The sequence below is a fragment of the Hirundo rustica genome, chromosome 17, assembly GCF_015227805.2.
Source record: "Hirundo rustica isolate bHirRus1 chromosome 17, bHirRus1.pri.v3, whole genome shotgun sequence".
NCBI classification, from domain to species: domain Eukaryota; kingdom Metazoa; phylum Chordata; class Aves; order Passeriformes; family Hirundinidae; genus Hirundo; species Hirundo rustica.
Genome location: NC_053466.1, coordinates 13,942,685 through 13,958,041, shown reverse-complemented (window position 1 = coordinate 13,958,041; position 15,357 = coordinate 13,942,685). Strand labels below are relative to the sequence as shown.

Below are 15,357 nucleotides of genomic sequence, written 5' to 3'. Positions count from 1 at the left end.
GGAAGATATCCCAGAGCTAAAGGATTTAATTCACTACCTGGGGGAAATCAGCGTAAAGCCAAGTTGAACTTTCCCGAGGATAGGGGAACAAGGGAGAAGCTGCGAGGTCCTTTGTCACTGTAACAAACATAAGACACCAACCCCACCTGGGGCAATGACTGGAAACAGACAGTGAATGACAAATCACTTTGATAATATGTTCCTGTAATTTATTTTAACTATCTGTTAACTTTAGAGGAAATATCAATGTTTAGGTTAAAGATTTAACCTTAAACAAGGTTAAAAACACATTTTCTCCTGAGAATTGTGTAGACTGCTCCCCTGAAAGTGGCGCCCAAGACTCACTGTCCACACACACAAGTGTGTACAAACTCAAAAGCAGGAATTGGTGTTCCAGTTAAACAGTATTCCTCACCATTGTGAGCCTTGGATAAACAGTATTTTTAAAACACTTTTTAAAAGACCTAATAAGGCAACCTACACACTACTACTAATTAACGGCTTCCATTAAAACAAAAGCTGTTTTGAGCTACCAAACTTCAAAAATACAGTAGAAAAAAGCAAGACCTGACATATTTGCTTCAATCTTGAAAAAAGCAATGGAACAAGCCCTCTTAAAAACTGTAATAAGCCAGACAAGGCAAGTGACTCGGCTAAGTCTGCAGAGATTTATAAAGGCAAGTCACACCTGACTGATTTGATCACCTTCTACAAGGCAGCACTTTCTGTCCACACGGAGAGAGCAGTGGGCGTTATTTAGCTGGACTTCAGCAAAGTGCTGGACATAGTTTATCACAGCCTATTCCTGGAGAAACTGGGGAGACACAGACCAGGAAAGTGGTGTACAAAACAAGTAGGGAACTGGCTCATGGGTCATGCTCAGAAGTGATCATCAGTGGTTTTCACTCTGGCTGGCAGCCTGTCACAAGCAGAGACCTCAGGAATTGAAGCTGTGCACCACATTGCTCAACATCTCCACAAAGGATCTGGATACTGGGGTGTTTTTGCACCCTCACCAGCTTTGTTGCTGGAGATAAACTGGGCACATAAGGAACGCTTTTCTTAGACACTTGGACAGGCTGGAATAGTGGGCAAGCGAGATTGTGTCTGAAGTTCAAGGGAAGTGTAAAGTCCTGCACCTAGGGTTATTTAACCCAAGAGCCCAACACAGACTGGAATCTGCAGGCTGGGAGGAGCAGCCTTGCTGGAAGGGTTCTGGTGGACAACAAGCTGAGTGTGATCCAGCAGTGTCCCACAGCAGCAACTGAGGCAAAGAGGATTCTGGACTGTATCCACAGGGACATTGCCAAAGAGATGGTAATGTGATTATCCCACTCAACTTTGTGTATGTCAGCACTACCCCACCTGCAGTTCTGTCTCCTCAATTCAGGATAGATGCAAACAGACCGAACAGGGTGCAAAGGAGATGATCAGAGGGCTGCAGAATCTGCTCTATGAGGAGAATTAGGTCTCCTTCCTTGAGAAGAAAGGGCCCAGGGGGAATCTCATCATAGTATTACAGTACTTGAAGGGTAGCTACAGAGGATGGAGGCTCTCCCTTCCCTAAGAGCCACATGAAAAAAGAGCCAATAGATACAAGTTGCACTGGAGAGGTTTCTTCTTAAAATAAGCAAGAAATTTTTTAGAGATCAATCAGTCATTTAATCAACCACTGGAACAACCTCCCCAGGTATGTGGTAGAGTCCCTATCACTGGAGAGACAGGGCACTAAATCATCTCTTCCCTTTCCCATGAAAGGGTGGAACAAATGATCTTTGAGGTACTTTCCAACCTGAGGATTTCTGTGATGAAAATGCCAGGTAGAAACTTATTTTTCTTCAATTGCTTAAGAATAAAACTACAGTCACTTCCTAAACTAGCTGTTAGACTTTCTCAACATACAAGTTGATCCATTCAATCATTCAACCTGTATTTTGATTCATTAAATTCACACAGCACTTTTAGAGCCAGGCATTAGGTAAAATTTCAAGCCTGAGTAGTGATTTCACTGATAGTATGAGAAATATGACATGCTGCATGAGATCTATTGTTTGGCTTTCTATGGACTCCTATCTAGTTCCTTACAAAAAAGCCAAACTTTTGGGCCAATACTATTATTCTTTGTGTTGGGGGCAGAGGGTATTTACTGGATAATAATATATTTTCTAATACTGGAAATTAGGAAAAGGTTCTTCACCAAAAGGGTGGTTGGGCACTGGAACAGGCTCCCCAGGGCAGTGGGCACAGTCTCAAGTCTGACAGCTTCAGGAGCATTTGAACAACTCTCTCAGGCACAAGGTGGGATTTTGGGGTGTCCTGTGCACAGCAAGGAACCAGACTCCCTTTTGAGCCCCTTCCAAGTCAGAAGATTCTATAACTCTGATACCTCTCTGCAGGACATGATGGTTCTTTTGAAAAGAGCTGTCCTGTAACATCACTGAATGCTCAGACCTTATGATAACTCATGACTATAATGTGAGATGTTTGCAGCTTGAGTACAAATGTATTTTGATCTTGAGACCACACAACCCAGAGTGATCATTAAGAGAGCCAATGCAATGAGTACTGAATGCAACTGCAGCAGACATCACTTGACAAATAACCCTAATTTTTAGAAATGAGGAGTCGTCATTTGGCTTGCTAAACAGAAGCCACAAGAAGAGCACTCAAATCTGACCAACTGCGGGTTTCAGAGACTGCCAGACAAATCTAGAATTGTCCAAGACAGAACAAGACCAAAGAGAACAGCAACAAGACAGAGTAACATAGAGAATGTGTTAGTGGAACAGTTAGCTTGAGCCCTTCAGCTCTTTCCTCCTTTTAGAAGTGCCCAGACACAACTGGGTTTATTCACTCTTCATCCCCAGATCCCATCTTCCAAGCCATTCTTTCAGCTGACTTGTGAAGATTCCATGCTAGCATGGGCTTCAATAGCACTACAGCAAGTCATGGAGTTATACTTTTTAACATGTCAGCTTTAAGTACAATAAAAACAATTTTAAATTAAAATTATCATGCACAAAAAAATAAAACAGTCTCAAGATCTATGATTCCTATTGAGGTATGGTTTGTATAAAAGGAGAAAAGTCCAATAAAAGATTTTCTGCTAGCATCTCTTAAAGTCAGGAGATCTTCAGGATATCTTTAAAACTGGTAGACCCTGCATTACGAGAAATTAAAGCTCAGATCTGTACAGCCAGGGATGGAACCAGAGAGCCCCGTGCAGGGAGTTTGAATGAAAACCTCTCCTTAGCCGCTCCTGTCCATGCTGAGAGGCAAATGGTGCAGCACACAGAGCTTCCACCTGGCTGCCCTTGGTCAAGCATCAAGACAGTCAAAGGGCATGAATTACATGGTATTTGCCATATACAAGGCAGAGCGCTGTGAAATATCCATGCAACGCACAGTATCAGCCAATCTTTTTTACTGAGCATTTCAGGCTATCAGGATAAAATTCTTCAACATTTAGCTGAAAGATTAGTCAAAAGAAGCCACTTAATAGCTGTCCTGGGTAACCGAAGTATTACTGTATTCCATATCCATCTGTGCCCAAAATTGATAGTCTCTTTTTAAGACCCAACAGCGCAGCCAGAATCAGGACCACAGGGTTGGGGGTAGGGGCAGGCAAGTGCCAATCTCTTTAAACTTGAGGCACTCAGGCAGAGCTTTCTCTCTCCCCTCAGCACTTTTGCTCAAGGCAAAGGCTTTGCTTTGTGGCTTTTTTCCCTCTGTTTCTCTCTGACCTCCACAGGGGGTTGTTTCAGGTAGGTTTTCTGCGCCCACAATAGTAGCAACTGTTGCTACAAAATGAGAAGCTGCATTTCACAATCAAAAACTGTTTCAGAGTGAATTTTGCAACATCTGTCTGCAGCTGTAGCATGGTGCTAGGAGGACTGAAGAGGCCCCACTCCCTGCATGTGCTGCAGCCACCAGCAGCACCCAGCCAATGCGAGAAAGCACAGAGTCTGAGCCACCTTAGTACTGCCTTGCCATTCTCTGCCAAGAAGGTGAGGTCCTTCCACAGGGTCTAGTCCTTGACCAAGTACCATGCTGGAGCGTGTCAGTCACACACACCAATGGAGCTGCTGCCACAGAAGGATAAAAGGGAGGGCTGCTGCCATTTTCCCTTTGTCTTCCCACAGGCAAGCATCATCCTGGGGAAAGAGGCCATTCTGACATTTTAAGTTTCTCTTTGTTCCCAGGGTGTCAATGAGATTTAGCAATTTTGTATCTAGTGATTATTTACAGTTATTTTGTGCCTATTGCTGTTTTACTGGTTAGTAAACTGGGGTTTTTTTCACTTATATTTACACAAATTCATTTCCTGTGGAAAGGGATGATGGTTAAAACTAAGGGGACGTAAGCATCCCCCTTAAATTGTCTTAAACCATGACCATAGCCAATACTTAAATCCCATTTTGTCACAAACACAGCAATACAGAAGCAGTAACAGTATAAAAGCTGCCATGAAATTCTGTGGCACTACAACGGACATCTGGCACCTTCCAGAGAAACACAGTTTTCAACACAGGCAGAGATGGTTGTATTTCCTCTCCCTGATCCTAAGGATTACAAGAAGGCCACACTTCAATCTCAGAGCTCTTTTTATGAATGGGGCTTTATTGTTTCCTTCAGTTACACTGGTGGCAGAAAAGTACTCTTGGAAGACCTGTTTAGTTTCCTTAACTGTATTCCAAAGAATATACAGAAGGTACCTAGAGTTCAAACCAAATTCCTTTATGGAAGTCACAAGTCTGTGTATCAAAGCACAAATTAAACTGAATTAAATGCTTCATATCGGTACTGGTTTGGGCTGGGATAGAGTTCAATCTCTCCATGCTAACTTGCATGGGACTGTGTTTTAGAGAAGAGTGATGCTAACACAGGAGTGTTTCCATTAGTGCTGAGCACAGCTTACACAGCATCAAGAAAAGAAGAGCTCTTCTGCTCTTCAAACTACACCACCAGCAAGCAGGCTGGGTTGCACAAGGAGTTGGGAGGGGACAAGTCTGGGATGGCTGACCCCAACTGATCCAATGGATTCCAGACAATATCATAAAATGCCAGAATGGTTTGAATTAGAAAGGGCCTTAAAGACCATCTCATTCCACCCCCTGCCATGGGCAGGGATGCCCTCCACTAGACCAGGTTGCTCCAAGCCTCACGCAACTTGGTGTAGTGCTCACCAGATGAAGCTGGGGAAGTAGGAGGAAGAGGGGCACATGTGGCCTTACAGCATTCGCCTTCCCAAGTCACTGTTTCACATGATGGAGGCCTGCTCGCCTGGGGATGGCTGAACATTTGCCTGCCCATGGGAAGTGCGGAATTAATTCCTTGGTTTGCTGTGCTTGTGTGCATGGCTTTTGTTTTCCATATTAAACTGCCTCTATCTCAACCCATTAAGTTTTCTAACATTTTACTCTTCTGATTCTCTCCGCCATCCCAGTGGAGGAGGAGTAAGCAGCTGTGTGGGGCTGAGACGCCAGCTGGGATTAAAATATCACAAGAGGAACTTAAAAGTACTGAGAAATTAGTGCAAAAATGTTAGTTGTTGCTTATTTACCCATTTCCTTTGTCTTCTCCAAATTCACCTCCCAATTTCACCCATTTTTTTCTGCCCTGTACAGAGCTCCTCACAGGATGATTTACCAGTCCTCAAGATTCAAAGGTGGGCTGATGCTAAAGTAAAGCAGAAAAGCTTTTAGCTTTCTCCTGCTAGATACAAGACTAATTTACACTAATATGTTCAAGGCAGAAATACATTAGTAATATTCTTCTCATACTACTAAGATTTTGTATTGTCCAGTACTGATCACAGACACAACGTCCATGATGAAACAATGGCAAACTGTTTTCAAAGCAGAGCCTTTAATTTCTGCCATGGCACACCTTCTGGTTACAGCTGAGAAACACTGATCACCTGGCAGCCAGATGGGGAAAAGGCTCATGCCATCAAACCTCTGCTTGTTCCCCTTCTTGCTCCACTATTCTCCCTTCAGCCCCAAGGCCAACTTCAATGTACTAGGAAACTTCAGGCCAGGCTGACCCAACTCTATAAGGCAGCAAAACATTTTCTTTTGACCAGATTAGTTTTCTGCAATGGAAGAGGTAAATGGTTTGATATGTAATACAGTGTGAAAAGGCCAGTGGAGAGGCAGGAACATGTATACAGGCATGGAACATGCCCTTTTCAATGGAACTAGGCTGTTAATTTAACTTAAACCATAACATGAAACCCCAGCTTGCAAATGCAAGTGTAACTTTCTGTCACTTACTTGAATCCATTCCTGTTCCATCATCCAAAAAACATAGCATGAATCCACCTTGTAGGTCCTCTCGTCGCTCTGCAAGAGAAGTTATTCACTGCTCCCATAAGCCGAAGTCAAAAGTTTCATAAAACTGGATCAGTGTTAACAACAAAAATAACACATATGGGACTTTTACACCTGCAAAACGGCTAAGTTGTAAGAAAGAGCACCAGATTTCTGTTACAGAATGATTAAGAACTTCTTCACTTCTGTGCTACAAAACTGCATTGTGTCAGTGGAATTTTTTAGCACCCACTACAAACAGCAACTCACTTCACCTGACCCCAGGCGAAGGCTTAATTGCTTCTCCAAGGTATTTGTAAAAGTACTCCTTTTTGAAAGGCAACAGGCACTATGGCACAGAAGAAATGGCAGAACAATAGAATTATTCAGGGTGGAAATTATCCTTAAAGATCACCAAGTCCAGCCACAAACATAACACAGGTGAGTTCACTAAACCATGTCCCTAAACACCCAATGTACACACTTTTAAAATATGGGCAGATAGCGACTCCCCCACTGCCCGGGACAGTCTGTTCCACTGTCTGACTAACTTTCACAGAAGAAATTTTTCCTAATATCCAATCTAAACTTCTCCTGGCACAACTTGAAGCTGTTTTCTCTTTTTCCTCTCACTTGTCACACGGGAGAAGAACCCAATCCCCACCTGGCTGCACCCTCCTGTCAGGGAACTGTAGGAGCAAGAAGGCCCCCCTAAGCCTCCTTTTCTCAAGGTGGAGCCCCCCTGGCTTCCTCAGCCACTTCTCATCAGACTTGTGCTTCAGCCCCTCCTTCAGCTCCCTTCTCTGGACGTGCTCCAGCCCCTCAACATCTTTCTTATCTTTCTTGTCTTTCTTGTCTGGAGGGGCCCACCTCTGACTCCAGGATTGGGCATAAGCACTCTCACTCATATTCCATCAAGGACAACACACATCTGCAGCCTAAATCCAAGTTAACTACTGACTTAATTTTCACAGAATCACAGAATTGTTGACATGCAAGGAAGCAGCAGGAGTGACTTACCAGTATAAATGTCTATTCTCGTAGCATCTGCATCTCTACAAATAAATAAAACCACAATTGTTATTCAAATGTTAAACAGAAATGAAGCTAAAAATCCTGGCACATACAATCATTTGCAAAAGAAATGGCTGCACAGATCAAAGTCCACAGAGGCCCCACAGTCATCGCTGACAGAAAACATTGTCCTACTTTTTGTCTATTTGAACCTAAACTCCAGCACAGGACATTACTGGCACACTAACAGCTCTGGTTATGGGAAGTACCACTGGCATTTCAATGGAAGTCATTCTGGGGCTGGGAATCAAATGAGTACACACTTCTGAGCCCCTTCCCACAAAAAACAAACACCACATATAATTTTTATGCCAAGCTGCGTACAAAAGGTTTAGTAACGCCACATAACGCTTCATCCCAATATATTCAAGACTGTTACAGGAAACTGTCATTACAAGATCACTGAAGTGAGGCCCTTCACACACTGCATCCTTCTCTGTATTTGAAAGTACAGCAGGTACAGCACTACTGCCCTCTTCTCAAACCAACCTTGGTTTGCCAACTAGAGGCATGGAGCTGTAGTGCTGTAATGAAACCCCACTTGGCAAATACCACAGCCACTTTATTTCAATTCTGTATCGCCAGCTCAGCTACCTTCTTCCCAGAAGACAACCTCTCTACAGCCAAGTGAAACCAAGGGGCGAAGAGAAAACCACCTCCAAAGACCCTACTTTTTATTACGTTGTAGCAATCCTGAACACAGCATCAACTCCCGCCTGCAGTCGCGCACACACTCTCGCAGGGCTGACTCCCTAAACAGAAGCTTTCCAGCTCAAAAATGCCCCAGTTACAGCTCCTTATATCACAAAATGCGCACTGTGACACATCACATGTGAGAGAAAACAATCCCAAAATATTTCCATAGCGCTTCACGACAGTACCTCCTGCAGCTCAACAGAAAAGCATGCAAGACTTGAGAGCCCGGTATAACAGGGATTCCCCACACACAGGTGAGACAGGTAGCCCAACACCTGCAATTTCTAAAGACCGTATCTCCTCAAGTGTCAAAATTCCTTTAGCTATTCTTGCCCTATTTTTCAGTATTCCACCCTGATTTGATTTTGTCATGTTTGATACTATGATTATTTAGAAATCAGAAGTCATAGCTCCTGTAATATTTATTTTAGCAATTTCTTTACAGAAAAAGGCAGACTAGTTTTTCTTTAAATCTATCTTGTGTCTGCTATCAATTTCCTTTCTGATATGAGTTGTTCCAGGATTAAATCAAACCTGTATTTCCAGAAATAATTTCTTTTTTAGGGGTTTGATGAGGCAGCGTAAGGGGGCAAGTGAAATATTCATACTAAACTGCAGCAATGTCTTCTATTTTCTTGTAAAGTCTACTAGAAGAAAAAATTGCTTAAGATCAACTAATACATAGGTGAATTAACCAAAGTTAACCTGGGAATTAGGTGGTCTCACGTACATACCTGGCGTTATCTACAAGTTCAGCAAGGGCACCAAACAAGAACTCATGGGTAGTTCTGCAATGAAACACACAAGTCAGCAGAGTTACACCAACACTTAAAAAAAGAGAGACCTTTAAATAAATGAGAATCTTAACTACATTTTAAACAAATCCAGTCAAATGCGTAAAACGGTCTGGCTGACAGCAGACTAGGAACGAGTGATTTACTGTCTGTCAGAAGCAGCCATGCAGCATTCAGTCCGCCCCAAACTGCAGCTCACTATGGTCTAAAACATACTGCAGGTACACAGACAAGATACAGAACGCGGTGACCCAAAGAACCAGCCTACGACCCAGTGAATAGTTCATGGAAGTCCTTACTCACCACACCGACAGGTCTTTTCACAGCAACTAAATACTGCCTATAAATAAATATGGCCAGATGAGGATTATCATAGAATCACAGAACAGTCTGAATTGGAAGGGACATTAAAGTTCATATCATTCCAATCCTCCCGCCATGGGTAGGGACACCTTGCTACAAGCCCTGACCAACCTGGCCTTGAACGCTTCCAGGGATGCAGTAGCCACAGCTGCTCTGGGCAACAAGGCATGAGCAACACTATGAACAAGGTGAGTCTTCCCCATGCACACAGTCCCACGGCAGAAGTTATTTGTGACAGAAAAAAGCTTCCAAATCCTGGCTAACATCCAGCAGGTGCAACTGCTATTAATCCAGAGAAAAGAATCTTCTCACACCACTGTATCATGCCACCTTCCCAACTTAATGCTAAAATCATGAATCCAGCTACCACTTCAGCACAATCTCAAGAGACATATTTTGTTTCCAGCCTCTTAACTGCCGCCTCTTATAAGCAGCTCCCATTTGGAAGCCACTAGTTATATGCCTCAACATTGAAAAAATATAGATGGTGAGAAAAACTTAAGCAGCTAATAAAAATCATTATAATACATTGTCTGTCAACATAAATGCCGTATCTCTGCTTCATGCCCAAGCTGGCAACCTAACTTCAAAATCTAACAATTATTTCAAACATAGATGAGCCACATCCACCATAATGTTAACAGCAAAGACGTGGAGAAGCAGTTACTGGGATTTGTTGCTCCTCTAGGTTGTCTAACAAAGAGACCAAGACCTCAGAAACTAGTTTTATCAACATTTCAGTTTGCACAAAACCTTCACATACAACCAAGAGGTAACCAAAGAGAAGATATTTGTTCATATTTTCAGCCTTCCAAGAACAGAGACCTAAGTACTTCCTACACATAAAATATATAGCTGTCCACACTGTTAATAACCAGAAAACAAGCTTTCATATCTGTCTTCAGGGTGATCACACTGAACCCATCAACACAGCTCCAGTTAGAGGAAAACATATCAGTCTTCAAAGTCATCACTAAAACCATGGGAACAGAGATTTCCACATCTCCACTGTCCCGCAGAGACAAGACCAATGGGAATGGCGTTCAGAAGACTACCTACCCAATCAGAAACCTTCCACATAATCTTGGTGTTCCCTCCTTTGAACAGGATTTATGGCTGTCCTGGTTTCAGCAGGGATAGAGCTAATTTTCTTCTCAGTAGGTGTTACAGTGTTCTGTTTTGGATTTAGTGTGAGAATAATGTTGATAACACACTGATGTCTGGTGTCAAGCTATGCATATCCTAAGTCAAGACTTTCAGTGTCCTATGCTAGTCAGCCATACAAGAAGCTGGAGGGAAGCATGGCCAGGGTGGCTGACCCAAATCAGCCAGAGGAATATTCCATACCACAGAATGTTCTGCTCAGTCTACAAACTGGGGGAGCTGGCCAGGAGGGGCCAATCACTGCTGGGGGACAGGCTGGGTATTGGTCAGTGGGTGCTGAGCAATTGTATTGAGCATCACTTGAGTTTTGGGGTTTATTCCTCTCTCTTTTTCCTATTATTATTGAATGTTTCTTCATTCCAATTCTTGAACTGTTCTTAGCCCATGGGCTTTAGCCCTGTATGATTCACCTCCCCATCCCACTGGGGAGGTCAGTGAGCAGATATGTAAGATGACTACAGACTTCAAGTGCTCTCTTGAGCTTACAAGTGAGTCTATTCAGCTCCATACGTCAACATCATAGAAGTTTACTTAGGAAGTAACCCACAAGCAAACACGTGCTTTAGCACTAGCAACTATGTTTCATGAGCACCTTTTACTCCACAATTTAAGGAACACGTCAAAGAAAAGATGCAAATGAGATACAAATAAGGATTTCCAAAGGAAGATGCTGGAACAAAACAACTGACAACACGGCTATAGATGGTAAGAAAGGCAAAACAAAATATCTCCACGTAGCCCAACACTGCACTGATCTCGACCATCTCCCCTATAACTCCTTGCTGAGGCAAGCAAATGGAAACCTTGCTACAAGCCAGTGAAATTCACTCCAGCTATTTATCACTAACAGAAATTAATATACACTGGAAAAGTCTTCAATTTATGAATTTGAACACACTTGTCAATATCTAACTTAAGTCACATTAAGTGCTTTGACTTGATTCAATCAACAAATCTCAAACAAACCCCATGGTCTTGCTTTACAGTCAAAAGTGCCTGACATATTTCACATCCATCATGATCAATCAGTGACCATTTCTCACATCTCCCCAAAAAAGTTTGGGATTATTTTACTTGCAACACAACTTAAAACAAAACAAAACAAAAACCAAAAAACACCAAGCTGTTGGCAAAATGAAGTCTATCAAAGCTTGCAAGTAATCTGCAAACACTGTGAGCTTATTTTAGATAGGCATCATCAGAGGCAACACCAACCTGCCTCAGAGCATCCAAAATACAACTATTCTTGCCATAAAGTGGGTGAAAAAACATATAGAAGTATTATCAAAATCCACAGTGTCAACAGCTCATCTGGGTAGACAAGGACTGGCCTGGACTATCCCACAATGTGCATCTTCCATCTGAGCCAGCTCCACGCAGAACTGGAGGCTTGACAAGGAATAGAACAGGGAAGTCCAACACTGGGAATTTATTTAAATATAGGTGACAAAAGGTCAAGTTAGACTGCTCTAAAACACAACCAACTTCAAACATCTCTACAAAGAATCATTTGGAGTAATGTCCCAAGGGAAGAAAAGCTTGTTTTGTGAGCAGTTCCTACAGGAATCTCCTGCTTAAACCTAGTTGGTCTCCAGACCCTGCAGACAAATACCTAATTACTAAAGAGAGATTTAAGACTTCACTTTTGTTCTGAAGGAGGGCACATCTGGGAAAATGTTTTATTTTGGCACATGTGTCAGGAACAAGAGCCATTCCCTAAGTAATGCACTCTGTTTCAGGCCAAAACAGAAAAAAAAGCACAAGAAGTGGGAACTGGGGGGGAGGGGGGGGCACAGGGAGATATTGTTGGTCTGCTATTGCTAGTTTTCCTTAAGTCCATCATTTAGTCATCTTGAAGTCTATTTGAGCGACCTTCTTCCACTCCAACTGTACTCACCAGGACAATTCTAGTTACACAACACCCAAGTTACAAGCTAAAGGCTATCTACTGCCAGAAGACAATTTTAGGTTCTCGACTTTTTACAAACTTCTTCAATTTTTATTATAAATATTCAAAATTGTAAATACAAATTGGCTGGTCTCAGTTATATTTTTGGGTCAATGAATAACTTTGGAAGTCTCTTAATATAACAGCATGTAATTGTTTAGGAAGACCAATGTGAAGGCAAGCAGGTAACTCTGGAAAGTCATAAAACAGTGCACATGTAATTTTCATGTGCTTACACACACTGATTTTCATTCTAGGATCTAAAAGAACTTTAACATAGAAACATAATGGTTGAAAAAGACCTTTAAAGGTCATCTACTCCAACCTTCCACTATGCCAGGTTGCTCCAAGCCCCACCCAACCTGGCCTTGGACACTTTGGGGGATGGGGCAGCCACAGCTTCTCTGGGCAACCTGTGCCAGGGCCTCTCCACCCTCACAGGGAAGAATGTCTTCCTTCTGTCTAGTCTGAATCTACACTCTTAAGTTAGAGCCATTATCCTCTGTCTCATCACTACAGAACTTACTAAGAGCCTGTCTCCACTCAACTATTCATCAAGGAAAGCACTTGGAAAAGCACAGTGATATTTTTACTTTTAAAAAAATATGGCAACTGAATCAATTTATGTAGATGCTGGAGGCTCAACTCAACGTGCCATCACACATGTTAGCATTAAGCTGCTATTGGAAAGATCTACTGCAGGTTCCAATATCAGGGACTTGATCAACTGTCTCCTGCAAAGCATTTCAGACTGAGCGCTCTGAGTTAGACATACAGAAACTTTTCTGAAAGAAGGTCTTAAAAAGGAAGGGGAAAAAAAAGGCATGGATTTTTTCTGCACTCTAACAGCCAGATGATTGGTCTTTCACTGCAATTTAAAGAATTTCCACCTCCTTGACTGTGAGAACATGCTTAGCACTGAACCAGAATTTATCTAAGATGGGATGGTCTTCCTCAGCAAGAGAGAACGGTTCAAAAGACCAGTTTCCTCTGTCAAAATCCCTGTGCTGGCCTTGGGTTGTTTTGAGGATTGGCTCTTTTTCTTTTTTCCTCATTTTTTCACCAGAGGAAGAGGAGAGGTTACATGTTAATTTGGTGCTTTCTATGTTTTTATAATGACTTCCATTACTCCCATTGCCATTCTTAAAGAAGCATTGGACTTATGCACTGATTCCCATAACCTCAAGACTCTTTGTTCACGATGGATAAGAAGCTCTGACTCCTGGCTTATGCAAGCATTAGCTTCCAGCTCCTCCCAAAGATTTCAGTAATGCAGGTATCACTGTAGACATGTAGCATGTCACAAGCAGACCGCAGGATAAGCACAATGGCCTCATGAAGTAGCTTTAATATACTTGAAAACAGCAGCAACAACAACTCAGTCTCTTCTACAGCACAGGCTTTATCTTCTTATGGACAAAATTCTGGAGCTTTGCAGGCAAACACAACCTGCTGACAGAGCACTGCCATCATCTGCATGGTCTTCTAATCCATAAAAAAAAAGATTGTCTTCTGGAGCTGGACATGAGAATTTCACAAATCAATGACAGCACTGCAGCATGACTCAGTACTGTCCATCTTCAGGCAGCAGACTGTTCACTCCATATGCAACTGCTACCAGCCAAGCTAGAGAGCAGACCCAAATGTGACATGGAGTCATTACTAGGTTTATTCCCCTGTTCAAAGCCCCTTACTTTCCTGATTCTGAAAATAAATGGATTGTAATGGTCTTGGCATATGTAAGTGAGATTAGTCTTAACTGCTCTTGTACTGCTCTTGCAGATGTATCTTATTACCAACAGAACCAGACAAAAATACTTTGAAAACAAGTTGCCCATGTTTCTGTGCCATCTTTAGACCGCTGCAGATCACTGCAATTCTTCACATGTTGAAAAGGGCAACAAAAAGATAAGCACGAACTTTATTTGTTCTTCTATTGATGGATCGAACAATAGGTGGTAAGTAAACTCTTTCACAGAACATCAGCAGACAATCTTACGCCGGTGACCAGCTGATAAAAATGAAGCAATGCCAAGTGGTTCCACAGAGTTCTTCCAGTTCAGGCAGAACAAGGTCTTTCATCTCCTCTATACATGGCGTTCGTTACAAGGCTTAGGAGCAGCAGGCAGGCGTTGATGGGTGCCTGACCCCGGTAAGTGCCGTTTCCTGATGGTGCTTCTCATTTTCTAGACATGTGCTCAGAAGAAACTCATTTTAAATAATGGCTTTGCCTCTTCTCAAGAGGTATCATTTTGGGGGATTCACTGGTGACATGCAAAAATCTGACTGGAAAAAAGAGTATCATAATCCTGTTAAAAATAAACTTGCAAAATACTCAGTCACACACAAAGCCAGATGCTCCAGAGGGATGGTGGCCGCACACACACATTGCTCCGCAGAGGAGTGGCCGTGTGAGTTCAGTTGCCCAAGGAGCCTCTCCGTTCCTCCCAGGACCTCCTGTCCCCACGCACCGGCTCTCCGTGACCCGCGGACCTGCCCGCGGTGGAACAGCCAGTCCCCGGAGGGACCACGAGGCGCCCGGGCGGGGGGCAAGGGGCCGCTCAGCCAGACCAGCCTGCGTGCCTTCGGCTAGGCCCATCGCACTGAGCCGGGTGCCCCGGGCCCGCCCCACCCCAGCCGGTACTCACGAGTTTGTGTGCAGGTATTCGAAGGTAAGCTGGGCCCGGTTCAGGCTGCTGTAATTGCCCAGGGACATGGCGGCAGCGGCCGCCATCAGGCCTGGGCTCCCGCCGCATGCACCAGCGGCCGCTCGCACCTCGATCCCTCCCCGCCCCCTGCTGGTCACGGCCCGCGCCGGGTGAACCGACAGCGCGGCGCTGCGCTTCGTTATGCCGCGCCCCGCCGCCCCCTCGCGGATTCGGCTGCGGCTGCGAACCCGAACCCGAGCCCGAGCCCGAGCCCGGGCCCGAGCCCGAGCCCAAGCCGAAGCCCAAGCCCGAGCCCGACGTGATTCCACTCTGTCCCCGCCACGCTGGGAGCGCACCCG

At 43.7% G+C, this 15,357-nt stretch overlaps 1 protein-coding gene across 1 annotated transcript in view; it reads right to left on the bottom strand.

Annotated features, from left to right (window-relative positions):
- MORC2 (MORC family CW-type zinc finger 2) overlaps positions 1-15,357 on the bottom strand; it is a gene marked incomplete at its 3' end in the record, with an annotated part of 38,892 nt that extends 23,535 nt beyond the window's left edge. Inside the window, exons 1-4 of the mRNA XM_040081143.2 lie at positions 14,999-15,357; positions 8,816-8,869; positions 7,332-7,366; positions 6,276-6,344 (exon numbers count right to left, since the gene is read on the bottom strand). Of these exons, the coding sequence (XP_039937077.1) occupies positions 6,276-6,344; positions 7,332-7,366; positions 8,816-8,869; positions 14,999-15,084 (244 nt within the window). The remainder of the gene's footprint in view (positions 1-6,275; positions 6,345-7,331; positions 7,367-8,815; positions 8,870-14,998) is intronic.